Genomic DNA, 22,133 nt, shown 5'->3' with positions numbered 1-22,133 from the left:
CCTCTGTTTGGGGAAACACACTTTTATCTAGTTAGCCACTATTAATTTGGATTTTCATTACATGCAACTGATCCCTTACTCTTATTTTATTTTATTGTGGTAAAAAACATGTAGCATCAAATTTACCATCTGAACCATTTCTAAATATGCAGTTCAGTAGTGTTAAGTATATTCACGTTATTGTACAACAGATCTCTAGAACTTTTTCATCTTGCAACACTGAAACCCTAAACCCACTAAAGATTAATTTCATCTCACCCTTTCCCCCAGCCCTTGACACCCACCTTTCTACTTTCTGTTTCTAAGATTTGACTTTAGATACTTCCTATGACTATTTGTTCTTTTGTGACTGGTTTATTTTGCTGAGCTTAATATTCTCAAGGTTCATCCATGTTGTAGCATGTGACAAGATTTCCTTCTTTTTTAGGCTGCATAATATTACATTGCATGTATATACAACGTTTTCTTTATCCATTCATCTGTCAATGGACATTTGGGTTGCTTCATTTCTTAGCTATTGTGAATAATGCTGCGATGAGCATGGGTGTGCAAATATCTCTTTGAGATCCTGCTTTGAATTCTTTTGAACATATTCCCAGAAGTGGGATTGTTGGATCATATGGTAATTCTATTTTTAATTTTTGAGAAGCCTCTAATTTTTTAAGGAACCTCTATATTGTTTTCCATAATGGCTGCATCATTTTACATTCCCACCAACAGTGCACAAGGGTTCCAACTTTTCCACATCCTCGCCAACACTTGTTATTTTCTGTTTTTTGATAGTGGCATCCTGGTGTGTATGAGGTGATAACTTGTGGGAAGCAGTCAGCCATGAGAGCAGGCTGCGGACGTGCCAGGCATGCCGCCACTGCTCGAAGGGACTGTCCCTACTTGTTCCCCTCCTTGTTCCATTCCATGGGAGATAAATTACCAGGGCCCAGAGATCAGAAAGAATGTAAAATGAGACAAGCAAAGCTGTCTCCCCCCTGCACGTGCAGGTTATTTTTGATGATTCTGGGTTTATGGGTTTTCTCCCAGGGAAGTTAACCTTGAGCCGAGGCAGTCTTCAGATAATGTAAACCACCGTCTGGCAACCTTCCCTTTTCTAGTCTATATAATCTGCAACTGTAGCGCAATAAAATTTGCCTTGCAACCAGCAGTTGTCTTGGTCCTTCTGACCCCATTCATCAATGCTATTTCAGTTCCTTACCCCTTCCCTTCTGGCTCTGATCGGTTTGGTCTTCTTCCGGCTGGTCCGCAGCAATAACTCATTGTGGTTTTGATTTGCATTTCCCTAACAATTAGTGACGTTGAACCTTTTTCATGTGCTTATTGCCCATTTGTATATCTTCTTTAGAGGAATATGTATTCGAGTCTGCCCATTTTTTAATCAGGTTATTTGGATTTTGTTGTAGAAGTTCCATATAATATTAACTCCTTATCAGATATATGTTTTGCAATTATTTGCTCCCATTCCATAGGTTGCTTTTTCACTCTGTTGATTGTTTTCTTTGATACACAGAAGTTTTTAAGTTTGATGTAGTACCCATTGTCTATTTTCAACTGATCCATTATTCTATCTATTTAAAAAAATAATAATCTGTAGCAGCAATGACATAAAAAACAAAAAGAGCCTACCACAGTAGAAAATGACCTAGTCCCTGAATTAATTAAGATGCCTTTAAATGTATTTTGATTGTTTAAGATTGTTGGGTAAGCAATATAAGAAAAAATAAATGTGGCCATATATTATACATAAAGATATTCTACAAATAGTAAGAAAATTTGAATAGTGTTTTACTTATCTGGACTTTAATATTTCCCAACTGGAAACCACATCTCCAGCCCTTCTTGTATGATGTTATTATATTCATTATATAACTTATTCTTCATCAAGGTGAGCAGCTGTGAGTGTGCTAAAGACTGCCAGTGATGATGGTTTCACATCTCTTATGATAAACTACCCATTATTGTGAAATGGAAAGATATAAAGCATGCAGAAATTCCCTTGGATCAGAGAGTAGGGTTTCCCCCAGCACAATTAAGTTTGTGGTCAGTTTAGCTGGATCAGCTAAGACAACCAGCCAATCAGATTTTAGGAGGGAAATGGATTCCCTAAATAAATATGATTTCCAAGAGCATGTTCTCTAAAGAATTTCTCAGGCTTAAAATCTAATACAGGAGTGACTCAGTAGAACAAATACAGGAGCGACTCCATTCTACCACTATGAAGAAAAGTGGTGTTCCTCTCCTTTTGGGTATCATCTTCCTGACTCTGACTGGAGTTCAAGGTAAGGGAGTCTGAGTTATATTGGGTTAGTAAACTCAGAGATGTGAACTGCTAGAAAAGTCTCTTGATTTGCCAGTAAAGGTAACTGCTTTGTGTGCATCAGAAAGTGATGTGAGTCAGTTTTGGTCAATTATCCAAAGTTCATATCTTGGACCTGCCAAGTCAAATACAAGTCTTCTCAGTCCATGTGTGTGAATTCCTGGCACAGAGTAAGTGTTCAATAAATGTTTGTTGAACTGAGTGATAATGAGATGGAAGACTTTGTCTCCTAAATTATTTTTGTCACCCTGACAGTGTTTCTTGATAAGTATGTCTGTGGTTAACTAATTAAGTATCCAATAATCAGAGAGGTTGTCCCTAATCTGTTTACTAACTACCTTTGTTATTTGGGGCAAATTAATGAACTTTTCTAGACTTCAGTTTCCTCAGCTGTAAAATGGAAATTTTATAGTTATGCTTTTTCTACCTACTATACAATGTATGGCATATAGGAAGTACTGAGTAAATGTATGTTGAATAAATGAAAAAATTAAGGAATGAAGATAGTGTATTTTAAAGAATTTTCAAAAGTTTAAAGTGCTACTGAAAACCAAGGCAGTGGGAAAAATCAGGATGGTGGTGGTAATTAGTTATTGTAAGTGGAGCTTTTTGTTGAAACGAGTACCAACTCCATTTCACTAAGGTCAGATAAAAAATGGCTTTGGGAGTTGCTTGAGATACTATCGTCTGCATAGCACACATGAATTAGGTATCTGTGTATCTGACCTGTGATAGACATTTATTGAATATTATAAAAATCCCTTTTCCTAAGGTTGTAAAATATGGTAGTTAAGAGTAATGCCTTTGGACCCAAAGAAACCTGAGCTGAGACCCTGCACTTGTCCCCTAAAAGCTGAAAGGCTTTGTTTTTTACTTAACTTCTCTGAACCTTGGATTGTTTATCTATAAAACGGAGATAACACCTACTCAAAATCTCGTGGTAATGATTAACAGACACTCAGTAAATGATAGTAATAATCATGACTAAGTCAAATGTATCATTTGGGTGGATCGCCTAAATTGAGACATTGGTCTAAATCGATGTTGTCTACCTCTCTTTTTCCCTTAGGAATTCCAACAATGAGGAATGGACGCTGTTCCTGCATCAACACCAGCCCGGGAAGGATCCATTCAAAATCCTTAAAGGACCTTAAACAATTTGCCCCAAGCCCTTCTTGTGAGAAAACTGAAATCATGTAAGTAAAAACTCATCCAACACATATGCTCCAGCAATAAGTTTAGTGTGAGTATTACCCTCAGAATACTTGCCCATTCAGACACTTAAAATGCAGATAGTTGCCCCTCCATAAATCCGGTCTACTTCTTCCTTTTCTTCTAAAAAAAACAAGAAATTTCTGGTAGAGATTAGGAACCAAAGATGACATGTTCATTGTAGAAAATGTTTAATGTAAATAACCCAAAAGAAGAAATTAAAAATCGTCTACAATCCTACCATTTAGTGATAGGTAGTGTTAAGCTCTCTGCATATAGTCTTCCAAATCTCCCTCATTGGCTTTGTGTGTACATATATAGACACTAACTATATATATATATTTATACACACAATATATGTACACAAAAATAAAATCATACACTACATACTGTTTTGTAATCTGCTTTTACATTAACACTATATAATGAACATTTCCTGTCAGTAAATCTTCTGTAATAACATCATTTTTTCCTAATAATGTCAATTTTAATGGCCAAATTTTATTCTGTCATGTGGACGTACCATAACTATATGACCAACACCTAAATGTAGGTTATTTCCAATTTTTTTTGCTATTGAAAACAAACTGCTATTGTAGCAATATTGTATCTTTAATTCTTTCCTATTAGTAATACCCTTCTAGAGATTAGAATTGCTAGATTAAAGGATAGGCCTATTGTAAGTTTTTTGAAACCTAAATCAAGGATGATGTATAGAATGACTACTCTTATTCTTAGATTAGACAGAAATTAAAGAAAAAAGTCTTTAAATGTTCCTGGAGAGTCTGATGTAATTTTAAAAATTCAACCAGTCTGTTAATCTTGTCTTAGGAAAACATTTTATTTATGTTTTAAGTTGTTTCACAAGAAAATTTAGCAAAATTCATGCTCATTTTCATTGTTTTGGGGGAAAAGAAAGTAGATATATTGGCAACTTTTCTATTTTATATTTTCACTTAAACATAAATAGCTTTTTCCAGCATAACAGAACCAATATTATCCTTAGATTTAAGTTTCTCCTATTGCATATACTGTTGGATTTTTTTAAATTTAGAGTTATGTGCTATCCTAGAAATGTATCTAAGTCCCCTCAGTCACTTAAAAAATGAAAAGGTAGGAAAAAGACTGGAAGTCTCAGATGCTTATGGTGATGACACAAATACATTTTTAATTGGGGAATTGAATTCTGTGGATAAGATGAAGCATTTAAATTATTAAAAGTAAAAAAAAAATCTTGTTGCTATTTCTTTGGTAGTGCTACAATGAAGAACGGGGATCAAACCTGTCTAAACCCAGATTCAACAGATGTGAAAGAATTGATTAAAGAGTGGGAGAAACAGGTTGGTGAAAAAAAGGAACAAAATTTTCTTTCTTTGAGAAATTAACTTTGGAAGACAAAGAATCATGTGGTTCCTTTAAAGATACATTCTTCATTCATGTTATTGTGCTCCTATTTCTTTCATAGAATGATGTCATCACCTTGAGGTGTAATGGTAGTCCTGCTTACAGTATCACTTGTCTATCTCTCCCACTAGAATGTGTGTTCCATGAGGGTAGGGAGCTTGTCTTTCTTATCCAATACAATAAATGTGTATTGAATGGTAGACAGTGAGGATAGAAAGGAAATAAGGTAGGGAATTCCATGGTGGTCCAGTGGTTAGGACTTGGCACTTTCACTGCCAGGGCCCGGGTTCAATCCCTGGTTGGAGAACTACCGCATAGCACAACCAAAAAAAAAAAAGGTAATAAGATAAAGTCCCTTCCTGCTGTAGCAAATTTGCTAACAACTAATTATAGTACAATGTGAAAAATATAAAATAAATATATGTACAAGAATCTTGAAGATAATAGAAGAAGGAGTAATTAACTTTGCCAGAAGTGAGGGAACAGGAAGAAAGGGTTAAGGAAGACTTTTCATATCAGGTGACATTTGATTTGGGTCTTGAAGGATAAGTAGTTCACCAGGAGGGTAAGGACAGCATGAAAAACAAGACTAGAATCATGAGAGAGCTCACTGTGCTCCAGGAACCCCGGGTAATGTGGCTGGAGTTTGTGTGGAGGGAGTGAAGGGATTGAGATAGAAAAGTAGACCAGGCAAGGGGGAAGAATCCTGCATGGTGTGCTAAGGGGTTAAGTGTGAAGAGGGCCACAGAATAGGTAGTTGGGCGCTTGGTTCTGGACTCTGACAGACTAGCAGTTCTGCCACATACTAGTTGTGCAACTTTGGGCAAGTCACCCGCTCCGAGCCTCAGTCTCCTCATCGGTAAACATTGGATGATAATAGTACCAACCTCAGAAAACTATAGTTGGTACAGGTGGGTCATAAGCAAGATTGGAGTGGGGGTAGTAATGAGCCCAGAAAATGGACAAAAGAGAACCAGTCAGAAGGCTACTGCCTCCGCATCAAAGTGAGTGAGATAGAATCAAAAAGAGCCCCTCTGAGACTGAAGCGGCTTTAAACTGGTTCCGAGGATAAAGGAAGACCACAGTCTGGAGAGTCCAAATATAATATATAAGGAAGGAAAAATGGTAAGATAGAGAAACATTACCCTTTTTTTTTCTGTCTCCTCACAGGTCAACCAAAAGAAAAAGCAAAAGAAAGGGAAAAAATATAAAAAAAACAAGAAACTTCCAAAAGCTAAAAAATCTCTACATCCTCCTCAAAAGAAGACTACATGAGCTACCATTTTACCAGCAAGTATTTTGTGTTTAAAAGTTTCTTTTTAACTATACTGAAATAATTCCAAAAAGGAATGGCATCTTAATACATACCTTGTTGATTATTTGAACTAGAAAATGTAAAGCATTATTTTGAAATTGTAATTAAAGGTAGAAAGTTGCTTTTAAAATCCAAATGTGAAGAATTGTTAGAGGCTAGAGTTTGTCTTTGTTCTTCCACCTCTGACCAACTGAATTTCATCATGCTTAAGCCCACAATCTCAGTAACGCCCACATCTGAACAAATGTCCTCACAACCACATCCCACACACAAGAGCTGCCTGGGAGAACAGCTGTAGGCTTCCCAGGACCCCAGAGAATATCCTGAGGCACACGTCAGCAGGCCCCAGCCCGGCAGCATGCTGGTAAGCGGAGCAGTTTGGAATCGAGCTGGACCTCACCAAGCTGCCATAGCCATCAGTATCTGTATTTGAATCTGCCTGTGGGCCTCTCATACAATGCATCTGAGATATTCGTGCTTGTTGTTTCTGGGGATCACCACTGGAGAACACTAGCAATTGGCTTTCAGAACCTTCTGTCTGGTTTTGAGGCCATGTGACTCCATCTTGCCCGCCAGGGTAACCGCTTTATTCCTCACTGTTGCCTCTGCTTCAGTCAAGCCAGTTCCTCACCCTCCTACCACAATTCAGTGCCTGCCCCCTCTGCTATACAGGTCACGCTCTCACTCACCTGCGTCTACTGCTTTCTCACTCTTTCCCCAACACCCCACAGAAATACCTCCTTCTCTTCACTCATCCTCACTTGATTCAGTCTTTGAAGCTCATTTTAATCCTGCCTCTTAAATAAAATCTTCTGAATACTTGGATTATTTTAAAACTCCTATTTCACTTGTGTTCAGTACCATACAGGTGAGCACTTAGTTGTTTTCTAATTATTTTTTGTCTGTTAATTTTAACTCTCCAACAAGATTGTCAGCTCCTTGAGGGCAGGGGACACAGTTTATTCCCCCGAATCTGCCACTGTGCCTAATATACTGTGGAACTAGGTTTCAAATAATTTGTTGATTGCAGTTGTTACAGGTAGGAGGGCAACCAGACCATCTCCTCAAAGCAGGAGCTGGCTATTTATTGGCTACTCCATTTATCTAACCCCTGGTAACATCTTCTACTCATTATCCTCAGGCCATTATCACTTTGGGGACTGGGGGTGATGCAACATCCTTGTTTTCTTCTGACAGGATGTTAACTTGGCCTCTCCAAAAGATAAAAAGGAAATGTTTAAATCACTTATGGATATTCTAAACTGTTGTCATTAAGCATACAGGATACTTAGAATCATAGAATCTTACAATGGGAAGGGGCTTTAGAGATCACCCAGTGCCCAGCCTTTCCCCACCCAATACAAAAATTCCTTCAATACCATTCCTGACAAGCCTCACTTTTCTATGATCTTATGAGAAAGCCACCAAGATCGTTTCAAAAACTCATTTTAGGTAGATATGAATTTCACTGTCAGTTTAACTTGTTTCAAAGTTTGTAAAGTATTGTCGTTATCGATTACCACACCAGCTCTCATGAAGAAAGGGGATATTAAGTTACCAAGAGCTAGAGGGAGCAGTAAATCCTGTTATTGGAAGCATGGCTGGTGCCCAGTTAGCCTCTGCAGGGCTTGAAAACCCTCTTAAAGAGGAGATTCTGAGAACTGTGTAAGAGAGAATGTCTTTGGCCAGCATTTAAATCTATGCCTACTTTCCCAATTTTTGTCACTCCTTACACTGCAGATGATTTTCAGTGCTTTCCAGTGGTGATCCCAAACAACAGCTTAACTAATCATGAAACTCTTTAGCTCCTTTCATGTAACTCCCCCTGAAAAATCTAAATGTTTCATAGTCTGAGAGTCTGACCCAGTTACCTTGCATCTCACTGGTAAAGTGGACAGTGTATAACTGATACCCAAAGACCACATGTTTTGACTAAGTAGCTATGGCATATATATACATGATAATCATTCATCATTTATATATACATGTACACTATCTAAACAAATAATTAAGTGCAAAGCAGTATTGACATATATACCCTGTACTTTGAAATAGTTTCTTTGTTAAAAGACAATGCTATCAATAAATGCACCACTGATCAGAAAACAAGTCTTGATTTTTAAATGTCTCAGACATGTACCTCAACTACTGCACGTGTAACAGTAATTCTCATGTGTCCTTATTCATTTGGTTTCATCTCAAATAAAGTGTAATTGAGATAAAGACATGGAAGCTCTTTAAAGTGCTCTTTGGAGACATAAAAAAACTTCAGCGTAAAATCTGACAATACCTTATAAAAACATTGACTTAACAAGAGTTTATGCGGAATGCAATTTATTTCCTAATCCTCAAGGGCAATGCTATTCCAATAAGAAATATACCCAGGAGACCAAAAATGTCCTGACTCTTTTCCATAACCTAAAACTATATATGTTTAAATATTATAAAGCCTCAAGGAGTTATGGAGACCCAAACATAGGATAAGTTATTCCAGAGTCCAGAAAACTTGGGCTGGAGGTATTATGCAGTATGGAGTCTCTAAGAAGGTTGGGAGTGGACAGAGACTACCAGCCTTGTACGTTTGAGATACACTGAGAGGCCAGATATGTGTGATATTTGGGCAGGTAGCAGCTGCTGATGGTGAACATGACAGAGTCCACAAGGACCTTAACCTGAGACACAGCAGTATGCTGTGGAGAGAGCTAAGATTCTGGCTTCTGAGATATCTGAGTTAAGATCAATCCCCCCCCACTTATTAGCTGTGTGACCTTGGTTCAAGCACACTTTTTAACCTCCCTGTACACCAAGTTCCTCCTCCATGATTGTTGTGAGGAACAGGCCCAGCATAGATCTTGGTGCATAGCAAGTCCTCAGGGTCAGTCCCAGCCTCCCCCGACCATTTACCTCTGCTGCACTTTCTTCGCAATAGAGGGTGTTTCACATCTCATACACACAGAGAGATGTTTCCAGGACTGAAAAAAGAGGTTGGAGAAATGAGATCAAAAGCCTGCCTGACCAGTTCTCTGTATCTATATTTTTATACCCATAGTCCAGGCCATCAATGTCTCTTTCCTAGGCTACCTCAAGAGCTTACTCTTTTCTCTGCTGCTTCTTTTTCTCAACTTTTCTCTTGCTTCCTTACCATTCATGACAGCCAGAATGATCCTTTCAAAGCATCATTCACAGAAGACTGCCACCTTACTTAAAATCCTGTAATTTAGGATTGAGTCATACATACCAAGGCCTACCAAGCCCTACACGAGTTAGGCTCTGCCTGCTTCCCTGACCACGCTGCCTTCATTCTTCCCATCACTTATTGAGCCTCAGCCTCACCTCCTTTCTAACTCTGAAGTACACTGAGTTCATTTCCTTCTCAGGGCCTCTGCATATGCTGTTCCCTGCTAGGCTGGGTTGTGCTATATCAAGTTGGTTAAGCTGGGAGCTCTGTTTCCCAAAATCCTCTTCCCTGTGAGGTTCTAGGTTACAGTTAGCCAAAGAGGTATGTGTGTAAGATTTTGGAAGGCAGAAGTGAAGGAGTGGCCATTACACTTTTTTTTTTTTTTTTTTTTTTTTTGCGGTACGCGGGCCTCTCACTGTTGTGGCCTCTCCCGTTGCGGAGCACAGGCTCTGGACGCGCAGGCTCAGCGGCCATGGCTCACGGGCCCAGCCGCTCCGCGGCATGTGGGATCTTCCCGGACGGGGGCACGATCCCGTGTCCCCTGCATCAGCAGGCAGACTCTCAACCACTGCACCACCAGGGAAGCCCGGCCATTACTCTTGATTAGATATAGTGACAGACACGGTGGATCCTGTGGATCCCAGCTTGCACTTGCTCTCCTCTGAGTTCACTTTGTCTTCATGACTGGTGGCCTTTTGACCAACAACGGTCCCAGGTCCTCCACCAGAGGCTTGGAAGTGGACCTAGAGAGGCACTAGTTACATAGGAGCAATAGCTTCCCATAGGTCCCTAGCAATCCCAGTTTGGCAGCTGGACAGTCTTAGCTTCTTGGATTTTTCTCACAAACCCTTATGTGTATAACTGTCCCAGTGCTTCTGAAAGTTTGGTCAGTGAATCTTTCTCCAGTCCCTTGACTATCCTCCCAGACTTTCATTTCCCAAGATCCTCCCTCATCTGTGTAACATCTGACTCCTATAGTAAATCCTCTAATCCCTTAATATTCAGGGCGACTCTGCTTCCCTAACTGATACACCTGTGCCCGAAGCACTCTTCTTTGCACAGCTGTTCCTGCCTCTTCATTTGAATTTCAGCTTCAGTGTCACTTCACAGTCTCCTTCCCTTATCACCCTTAGTGAAATAACCATCCTCTCCCCAGACCCTGTCTGTTGTAGTGCTTTCCAAAGTGGGATGTGTACACCCTATGGGGTAGATAAAATTAGAGTATTTATAACATATTTTGTCTGAAAAATAAGAAAGAAGTGAAGATTTACTATAAATCTGAAGTCAGCAATTGATACTGGCAGTTTCGCTCAATGCATTTGTCAGGTGAGCCTGTGTCACATACTGATTTCCTGTGGAAAAAGTGAGACTTCCTTACCTGAGAGGGATTGACACGTGCCCTCATTCAGTCACTTTCTTCACTTTGCAACAATGGGTTGCCACTTATGTGGGCACAGTCCTCTATGGCTAACTCTAAACTAGAACCAGGATCATGAGGATAATAAGACAGACTGCTAACTAAGCCAATCTTGACAAAAATGGGCAAGTGGCTTTAAAAGATTCCTAAGCGGACTTCCCTGGTGGTCCAGTGGTTAAGACTCCACGCTCCCAATGCTTGGGGCCCGGGGTCAATCCCTGGTCAGGGAACTAGAACCCACATGCATGCCGCAACTAAGACCTGATGCAGCCAAATAAATAAATAAATGTTTCTTAAAAAAGAAAAAGATTCCTACTAAGAAATTCATGTGGAAGGTAATAATAATAATGCAAACAAACTAACAAAAGAATAAAACATCCATACAGGGGATGCCTGTTCCAATTTTACCTAGAAGGCATACGATTTTTAAAAATCTGGTAGCTATGGTCTGTTTCATTCTCTTTTATCAGATAAATCAATCTAACTTCATCACAATCTAAAATTATCTTTTAAAAATATTTATATAGCTATTTCCTGTCCCCCACCCCACAACAAACAATAATTTTCTTGACTGCAGAAAAGTTTATTCTCTTCACCACTGCATCTATAGTGTCTAGAGCAGTGCCTGGCACTTAGGAAGCACTTAATATGTATTTTTTCAGTTGATTGACATATGCTTTACCTTAAATTTTCTTTCATGTCTTTTCCAAATCAATCTGAACTACTCTTGTCATGACATCTAAACTTACCATGCTCACTTCTGCCTTCAGCTTTGCTCATGCTCTTTTATTCACCTGCTCCACTCACCTCCCACCCCCATCTAACTGATTCCCACCTATATATGATTCAACTCTTGCTTTTCCATCCCAGAATGCTCCCAGTCACACTGAATTCCTCTCCCTGTGACTGCCCTGTTGTAAAGTGACCCTAACTCTTAGGAATTGTTCTCTGATTTAAAATTTAAATTATTTTGCTATACCAGAAATCAGTTCGTATCAGAACAAAATTTATATATTAGAGCAATGGGTATTCAGTGAAAATATTAAATCTGTAAGCTATATGTTTAAACTGAAATGCCAGTGATCTCTCGGTCAGTTAATTAGGAGAAAGCTATTTGAGGTTCCTTTATCCCTCCTAGGAAGGTGCAAAGTTGCTTTCTTATTAGAAAGGAAGATAAAGAGAGAAACTGCAATCATAGGTGCTTTAGAATATGGTCACTGTATTTTGGCTGGTATAGAGAGGATGAAATTAGGTGAGAAGGGAACACAAGCAACCTTTCTTACATATAAGGAGTTAATTAGCTTCTAGGCAGTCACCTGAGGCATTTTGAGGCAAGTTAATTTAAAGTTCCCAGGAGAGTTTTTGATCCTACATTTTAAGGAAGTAAGTAAATCACAAATGAGTAATCAAACCTAAGTCTGTGAATGAGAGTGTGAACTGGGGCAAATTGGTAAAAGATTACAGGGAAAGGTGTCAAGTTCTATAATACATAACTATTTGCTTTCTTTAAAAGTTTGCTATATAATGGACTTCCCTGGTGGCACAGTGGTTTACAATCCACCTGCCAATGCAGGGGACACGGGTTCGAGCCCTAGCCTGGGAAGATCACACATGCCACGGATCAACTAAGCCCGTGCGCCACCACTACTGAGCCTTTGCTCTAGAGCCCGCGAGCCACAACTACTGAGCCTGCGTGCCACAACTACTGCGCCTGCGTGCCACAACTACTGCAGCCTGTGCACCTAGAGCCCACGCTGTGCAACAAGAGAAGCCACTGCGATGAGAAGCCCGCGCACTGCAATGAAGAGTAGCCCCTGCTCACTACAACTAGAGAAAGCCTGCACGCAGCAATGAAGACCCGACACAGCCAAAATAATCAATCAATCAATTAATTAATTAATTAAAAAAGAAAAGTTTGCTATACAAATTTTAAAATCTCATCCTTTAAATATACTATTTCACTTTACTGTTTCAAGTTGACTATTTTCATAAGGAATTTTTTTGCTTAAAAAAAAGAAAAAAGTTGCTGGGACCTCTATCTTCAGGGAATGAGGCCATGGCCTCTGCCTTCTGTGTAGAGTGTAGGACCAAGTGGGCCCAGCCACCTACCATCAGCTTTTCTTAACCATCTGAGTAGACAACCTGAACTTCCAACAGAAGGAGGAACTAACATCAAAATCTATAAGTGTGAGAGGAGAAATGACAAAGTAAGTTATTAACAGAGAGGGAAAAAGTGTTGTTACTTAGAAAGAGTAATGCCAGCAATCACTTCTACAATATTAAAAGCAGCAGAACATACCTCAAGGCAGATGTCTCTTGTTTGGAGACTTTGATGAGGGCCAGACTGGCTGGGGGTTTTTATGGAATGGAAGTTAAAGCAAATGCAAGATAAATTTCCCTGAATAGTAAGGGAATAGAAATTACCTCTGGCAGCTAGGCAGGGTGTTGGGAATTCTGGAACAGCAAAAAGAGAGGCAGAAGAAGGAGATGGGAGTAAAATGCCACTGTAAAAATGGCAGGAGGCTGGAGTAAAGGTATAGAAGACCAGTGAGAAATTTCCTTTGGTGGGATGACCAGCTTGCTTGTTTGCTTTTTTTTTTATAATTTTTATTGGAGTATAGTTGATTTACTTACTATACTTACTTTATTTATAGTTAATTAAATAAAAATGGAAGTTGTAACAATATATGACTACATACCCACCAAAATGGCTAAAATTGATAAAACAGACAATATGGCTTGTCTATGACAGTGCACAGCAACAGGAACTCTCATGCACTGTTAGTGGGGACAAAAATTGCTATTCCGTTTTGGTAAAACTATTTAGAATTAACCAAAAAGATGAACATCTAAGGGATGACCAGCTTTAAAACACTGCTGTGTAACACAGTTTGTTTTTCAAAAAATTTTATTGGAGTATAGTTGATTTACAATGTTGTGTTAGTTTCAGGTGTACAGCAAAATGAATCAGTTTTATATATATATATATATATATATATATATATACATATATCCTCTCTTTTTTTTTTTTAAGATTCTTTTCCCATACTGTATAGGCCATTACAGAGTATTGAGTAGAGTTCCCTGTGCTATATAGCAGGTTTTTATTGGTTATCTATGTTATATATAGTAGTGTGTACATGTCAATCCCAATCTCCCAGTTTATCCCTCCCTGCCTTACACATTCAGTTTTTTTTCTTTTGAGCAGATATACTTATTTTTTTATTTTATTTGTTTTTATTTTATTGTTTTTAATTTTTTTACAACTTTATTGGAGTATAATTGTTTCATAATGGTGTATTAGTTTTGCTTTATAACAAAGTGAATCAGTTAAACATATACATCTGTTCCCATATCCCTTCCCTCTTGTGTCTCCCTCCCTCCCACCCTCCCTATCCCACCCCTCCAGGCGGTCACAAAGCACAGAGCTGATCTCCCTGTGCTATGCGGCTGCTTCCCACTAGCTATCTACCTTACGTTTGGTACTGTATATATGTCCATGCCTCTCTCTCACTTTGTCACAGCTTACCCTTCCCCCTCCCCATATCCTCAAGTCCATTCTTAAGTAGGTCTGTGTCTTTATTTCTGTTTTACCCCTAGGTTCTTCATGACATTTGTTTTTTTCTTAAATATTCAGTTTTAAATGCCAGCCTGGCTGGGACTCTGAAAATATTAGGAACGATTTTAGATTTCTCATAATTGGGGGAATTAAGTCACTTTATTTGGATATTGAAGGTAACTCCAGACAAACAGAGAACTTCGGGCTGCTTGGGTTATGTGGCAGCCATGGAGGTGTGCTGCTTGGATCACCCTTCAACAAAGAACTTGCTGTTCAGCTGCAATAAGAGTGGTTAGCTGACCACAAGCAACAGCAACACCTTGGACTCACCCCAGATTTTGAGACCACGCTCTTACTGGGCAGCCTCCAGCCAATGACTGAGTATAGAAGAAATACTAGGGCCTGGTCGTTTCCGCCCAGATGGGCAGTCTTTCATCAGGAGCTCCCCACTGGATTGACTAAAACTTTGACAGATCTGTATCCAAGTCTGAGGCAGTCTCTGCTCAATTCTGCTTCCTCCCACTTTTATTTTTATAAAGGGTCCCACCAATAAACCTCTTGCACATCTGATTCTGTCTCAGTGCCTGCTTCCCAGAGAGCCCAAATGACACAGGTTACATATAATATACTTTTTATTTTAATCTATAAATATTAGCTTCTATTATCTTTATGATTACCTCCTATAACCCCAAACACAGACTTTTAACACTGGGAGAAACCTTCCAGATGGAAGGACAACCAAGAGCCTCAAAACCAAGAGACTGGGAGATATTTCTGATCCTGCCACTCATGAGCCATGTAGCCTTTTTAAAAATTGTTTTTTTTTCCTTTTTTTTGGCAGCTCCTTGTAGCATGCAGGATCTTAGTTCCCCGACCAGGGATCGAACCCATGCCCCATGCAGTGGAATCAGGGAGTCCTAACCACTGCACCGCCAGGGAATTTCCAATGGGCTGTGTAGCCTTAAGTCTCATGGCCTCTTCTTCATCTGCAAACTGAAGCATGAGAGACTATGATCTCTAAGGTTTCTCTAAGGGCTCCCCAAACATTATCCCTTTTCAGCTTTCTGCCCAGTACACCACAGTTTTTGCTAATTGGATACCTTAACTTGACCACCTTTTACAATGATGTTCCCTGTACTCCTTTAAATATATTTGTATTTTAAGATAAACTGCCATGGGGAACTAGTTTAGGACTGACGAAATGTGAGAAGCCCACTTCTCCAGTCTTAGATTATTTTGATAACATGAGATGGAAATTACAAGACTCGAAAAAGGTTTCGTTCTTTCTTTATTCCCTATCAAGAGCAATGCCAAGTGATGTCCAGGTAGTTCTCACATTGCTCTATCTTTCTGCCTGCTGGTGGGATTTTCCAATTGTCCAGTTACCCCTGTGGGTCCCTCAGGTTGGGGATAGCCAAAAGAGGGGATGTTATTCCTTTTGTAACTGAGACTCTGAGGATATAACCAGGAGAACGTTTCAGGGGAGGAGAGAGAGGTGGTCTTACCACTTTTATTTATTTCCTGAAATAAATAAGATCCTTGAGGTTGTAGATCCTCGAGGACATCCCTCCACAACTTTCCTGTCATTTGGGTTACAGAGGAACAGCTTTCTTCCTAAAAACTTATAGAAATTTTTTAAAAAGCAAGCAAGTATGATTTAGAAGCAAAGAAAAAAAACAAAAGCAAAGAAAGAAACAGGGAATTTACACACATTACGTGTTCTCTCCCCTTATTGTAACTTGTCTTTTGAAAAAGGACCCCAAAATCTTATATCTTGCTTAAAAACTTTAAAAATACCATCCACAGCCTACCCTATTTCCCATGAAATAGAAAAATGATGTAATGGTATCAGGAGATTTGGGGCCCCAAGAGGGAAAATTTCTTAATCAGTGAAAATCAGAAACACCCAAAGTCAATCACATTAATAGTCTTACACAGTCTAAATTAATCCAGCAGTAACAGTAGATTTTTACAGAATAAGGCAGTGAACAGCATCAGGTTCAGCTGGCACACCCAAGAAATCTGGCAAAAGGATAAAAGCAAGTCTTTGTTTCTGTTACCCATTCTGAGATTAAATGGTGCTACAATGTGCAGTGGTCTACCTACAAAGGAGCTGGTTATCTCCTCTCTATTCACAAAATCATTCGCTCAAAGCCAACTGAAATCATGCTTTCAGGTTTAAGTGTAACCACATAGAATATATAAACCATTAGCTGGTTCTTGAGAAACATTTTGACTTTAAGAACTTGGCTACGGTGGTTTAAGAGAAAAAATCCAAGAAAGATGATGGAATTAGTCCCTATTGAATCTGAGGTTGATAGATTTGTCCAAAGGCCGACCCAATAGTCCTCACTGTCCACAAGGAGGAAAGGATAGATGGAATTATGGATAAAACTCACAATAAAGCTGGAAAAAGAGGAGGGAAAAGAAAGAACAATAAAAAAAAATTAAAAGAACTGATGAAAATATGAAAACTAAAAGTTCTTCCAATACAAGTTTCCTGCTGAGTTTGTATGTAGTCATTTTGTTAAATGGTATAATTTTCTTGTTAAAAAGAAAAGCATGAGCTCCCTCCAGTGGCTAATCTAACAATTAAAAAATTTTTTTAATTAGAAAAGAACGGACACATGCCTGTCTTTTCTGAACAGTCACCATCATTGGTTTCTAATGAGAGAGACAATAACTAGAATTCACATGTAAGTCACTCACTGATTTTGAGACAAATTTTGTCTGTAGATAGCTAAGATATTTTAAGTTCTTACTTAAATCACACAATTGAAGAATTGGAAGACTAGAAATTGTTTATTCATTCCTTCAACAAATATTAACTGATTACCTACTATGTGCCATGCATTGCACCAAGTGTTGAGTATAGAGCAGTGAACAAGAAAAGGGACTTATTAAACTCATATTCTAGTGCAGAAAGACAGACAACAAACAATTAAGCTAGTGAATACATATTATGCCAGAGGCTTACAAGGTAATGGAAGAAATAAAGCAGGAGAAGGGAGTGTAGGGTGGGAGGCAGGATGGGAGGTCAGGCAAAGTCTCCCTAATAAGATGTCACTTGAGCAGAGAGCAGGAAAGTGAGGGAGCAAGATGTGTGGTGCTTAGGACAGAGGAGACAGAAAGTGTGAAGGCCCTGAGGCTTGACATGTTGAGGGAAGCTAAGAGGCCGTTTTCCTGTGCAGAGTGGACAAAGGGGGGCGTGATGGGAGGGGAGCTCAGAGAGGTAACGTGGGGTCTGGTTATAAATGGTCTTCTATGTTCCTGAAGGACTTTAGCTTTAAATCTGAGAGAGAAGGGAAGCTGGAGGAGTAACTGGATCTATTTAAGGATCCCTCTGGCCACCACTACAAGAAAATACACAACAGGGGCAAGGGAAGGAGCAGAGAGACCATTTGAAGGCCAATTACCACATATGTTTCTAGAAGGAGGGAGAGACCAACTGTATCCAATGCTGCAGGTAAGTTAAAGAATGAAAACTGACCACTGGACTTAGCAACATCAAGGTGATTGGTGATCTTGATAAAAACAGTTTCAGTGGAATGATGGAAGCAAAAGACTAACTGGCATTTCTTAACAAGTTAAATATAAACCTATCATGTGATCTAGCCGTTCCACCCCTAGGCATTTACCAAGAGAAAAGGAAACATATATCCATAGAAAGAATTGAATGCGAATATTGATAGCCCCAAACTGGACACAACCCAAATATTCAACAACAGGTGAACAGATAAACATATTGCAATATATCCATATGATGGAATACTACTAAAAAATAAAAGGGGCAAACTACTGATACAACATTGATGAATTTTTAAATAATTATAAGTGAAAGAAGTCTGACACAAAAGAATCGATACTGTATGATTCCATTTGTATAAAAGTTCTGCCAGTGCAAACTTATCTGTGGTGACAGAAAGCAGATGTGTGTTTGTCTGGGGTGGTGCAGCACAAGGAAACTTGGGAATAATGGATATATTCATTACCCTGATTGTGATGATGATTTCATGGGTGCATACATGTATCAAAACTCATCAAATTGTACACTTTGTGGCCAGTTTCTTGTAAATTAATACCTTAATAAAGCTATAAAATAAGTAAAGACATTAGCATAAAAAATAAAGGGTGGGACCTCATGTGGAAGCAGAGGACTTGGTCTTAGCTACGCTCAGGAATTTTCCATCCTATTTTGATGTGTATTTAGAAAATATAACCAGCACATCAAACCCATCATTCCCAGATATTATTGCTTTGGATAAGGTAAAATGAATAGCATATACTTAAGCATCAATTTGAAGAAAGATTCAGTTGATCATCATGTGAACCGTACATCCACATGGCAGTATAATAAAGTTATGAGGTTGGCATGAGAATTGGCTTTGTTCAACACTCTCATTTTATAAAGAAGGAAGGATTTCCTAAGGAATGCCACAAAGTTCTCTTAAATAAATTATACTAATAAACTCTTATGGAGATTACTACCTGTCCCAGTTGAGTTCTTGTTTATTTATTCCCTGTGTATCCTCTCATCAAAACTGTACACATCCTTCAAGACATCTCAAATACATCATCCATCCTCATGAAGCCTTTCCTTATTCCTCAAAACAAACAAGACCTCTCCTTCCTTTAGTCAGAGCCTTATTGTACCCAGCAAAGACTTGCTTGTAGTACTATCCATCTCACTAAGTTCTGACCAAGGAGATAGATGCAGAAGTATTATACATTATTGTTTGGGGGGAGTTCCCTGCTTTCCTAGTGGTTGGGATTCCAGTCTTTCACTGCTGTGGCCCGGGTTCAATCCCTGGTTGTGGAACTGAGATCCTGTAAGGCATGAGTGACTCGGCCACAAGAAAAAAAAAGTACTATATTGTTTGGAAATTTTGTAGGGCTAGTTCAGCTGGGAGGTGTACCATTTTGCCCTTCCCCACCTTCCTCCTTCCTACTAATGTACTTGGAATAAGATTTAATGGCTCAAGATTGGTGCTCAAGCTTCTGTCTAGACTATTACCAAAAAGGCACCCCAAGTAGAGATATAAGTCAAAAGAATGTGCTTCTTATGCAAACAATTTAAAATAGTCCTCTAGACTAGGCTCCTTCAAATAAGAAATTTTTAAGTCATTTGAATCCAGATATTATGATCCATTTTATAATTATAATAATAGGTTCTCTTTTGCAAAGGTATAAAGGAATAGTTTCTTTTCTAAAATAATTCACTTTAGGTTAAAAATCATTTGGGGATCAGAAAAAGATGGAAAGTTCCTTTGCCAATTCAAGACTAAATACAGAAGTGATATGGAGTTTTCTTGGTGTTGATCTGACTAATATACATTAAACATATGTACATAGCATTGCATATAATATAGCCATTATTTAACATTTAAAAGATACATATTTAGTTAGCCACTCTCAGCCTTAGTTTTCTCATCTATCAAAAAAAAATCCTGCTTCAGGGTGTTTGGGGGGTAAAATGAGCAGACCCATGTGCCCTCCTTAGATTAGCATGTAAAGCCTTTCATCATCAGGACTCCATAACCTCACTCGACTCATTTTCCTCAGCTCCTTCCTTGCTGCACACAACCCTCCCAACCATTAGTCACACCCAGACTTCTGGTCATCCTTTAATTCCACCAGACTTTTTCAAGCCTTTGCACCTTTACACTGGTTGCTTTCTTTATGTAGAAAGCCTTTCTTTTCCTTCTCCAAAAAAACTCCTCATCTTCCAGAATTTCAATCAAATGGTACCATAACTGTGAAACATTCTGATTCCTCTGGCTATGTTGTCCTATTGCTTCCACTCCTCTATCGTAAGAACACATTTATTCATTTTAAGAGTACTTCTGGGCTTCCCTGGTGGCACAGTGGTTAAGAATCCTCCTGCCAATGCAGGGGACACAGGTTTGAGCCCTGGTCCGGGAAGATCCCGCAGTTATGGAGCAAATAAGCCCGTGTACCATGACTACTGAGCCTACACTCTAGAGCCCGTGAGCCACATCTACTGAGCCCACGTGCCACAACCACTGAAGCCCACGCACCTAGAGCCTGTGTCCTGCAACAGGAGAAGCCACTGCAGTGAGAAACCCGTGCACCACAACTAGACAAAGCCTGAGCGCAGCAACAAAAACGCAATGCAGCCAAAAATAAATAAATAAATAAATAAATAATTTAAAAAGTATTTTCTATTTCTCTCTCTCATTAGTCTGTGAGTTTCCTAAGGGTAAATGCCCACGCCTTATTTATTTTTGTACTGAAAACACTTAGTTGGTCCAGTGGTTAGGACTCTGCGCTTTCACTGCCAGCTGGGTTTGATCCTTCGTCTGGGAACTAAGATCCCGCAAGCCGCGTGGCACGGCCAAAAAAACCGGGAAAGCACACAAAAAAACACTTACCCTAGTGCCTGACAGACTGTGAATACTGTAAAAGCTTGTGACATGGCCTGAATGTTTTACTCATAAGTCACATTTTAGTGACTTAAATATTCATAGTACATAAGCTTACGATTTTTTTTTGTTTGTTTGTTTTGTTTTGTGGTACGCGGGCCTCTCACTGTTGTGGCCTCTCCCATTGCGGAGCACAGGCTCCGGACGCGCAGGCTCAGCGGCCATGGCTCACGGGCCCAGACGCTCCGCGGCATGTGGGATCTTCCCAGACCGGGGCACGAACCCATGTCCCCTGCATCGGCAGGTGGACTCCCAACCACTGCGCCACCAGGGAAGCCCAAGCTTACGATTTTGACAGGAATTATATTAAATAATTTCAGTATGTTTTGTTTTGAGGATGCCTTTTTTCTTACTAATCCAACCAACCAAAAACAATGTTTTTAATTTAAATCTGTGAAAGGGTTTTTTTAAAAAAAAGATTTATTGCTTACATTTACTTCTTAATAATTTCACGAGTACCTGATTCAATGATTAATAAATAAAATAGTCATTCTCCAAATGTGGCAGAAAAACTAATAGTGGTTTGCACAATGTGCTTGAATTTGCTTGTGCCTAGATGTGGTTACAGAGTTGCCTTGTTTTTGGCTCATTCCGACCTGAGATGACCTGGACTGAAGTTGGTGTTGTGTTAAATTGCTCATGTTAAGCAGGGGAATACCATGGTTCATCTACTGATGCCAGACCAGCTTACCAGCTGACAACTGTTAGGCTACATTTTTCTTTCTCATCTGTTTACAATCAAGACTGCCTGGATTGAAATCCCAGCTTCCTCACCTGCTATGAACTTAAGCAGTCAACTTGTCTGAACCTGTTTCCTCATCTGCAAAGTGTGGATAATTATAGTACATATTTTAGAGGGCTCTTCTCAGGATTAAATACAAGTGAAGGGCTTGAAACAGAGTGAGTGATCAAGTGTCTCTTTATATTAAAACACTCTATTTCATTAATTCATTCTCCACATATTTATTTTTGCACTCCATGAAACTGTGGAAATGTAGTCTCTTCAAATTACCAGGATCTGAATTTAAAACTCTGGCTGAACAGTACTTACAAAGGTTATAACAATAGTTGGCTTTTAAATACAAATTCATTTGCATTTTAAAACAAACAACATGACTACATTTTATCCAGTTCACACCCTTTTCCCTTGGTTACATTGGGTTGAAACAATTAAAAACAACACAAGAACAGCTATTTAAAATATACAAGAAAACTAATTTACACCCCTCATTGACCTTTTTCCCCCTCTCCAAAATAGGATAGTGCTATCAACTCC

At 39.1% G+C, this 22,133-nt stretch overlaps 1 protein-coding gene across 1 annotated transcript; it reads left to right on the top strand.

Moving 5' to 3' along the window:
- Positions 1-2,125: 2,125 nt before the first annotated feature.
- Positions 2,126-6,220, top strand: CXCL9 (C-X-C motif chemokine ligand 9). The gene is given in 4 exon segments (XM_060092910.1): positions 2,126-2,291; positions 3,399-3,525; positions 4,797-4,881; positions 6,116-6,220. Coding segments are annotated over 4 exon segments (483 nt in total).
- The last annotated feature ends 15,913 nt before the right edge of the window (positions 6,221-22,133 follow it).

This window comes from Mesoplodon densirostris, chromosome 1 (assembly GCF_025265405.1).
Source record: "Mesoplodon densirostris isolate mMesDen1 chromosome 1, mMesDen1 primary haplotype, whole genome shotgun sequence".
In the NCBI taxonomy this organism is placed as follows: Eukaryota; Metazoa; Chordata; class Mammalia; order Artiodactyla; family Ziphiidae; genus Mesoplodon; species Mesoplodon densirostris.
Note: the sequence above shows the minus strand (reverse complement) of the source record. Positions and strands in the feature narration are given on the sequence as shown.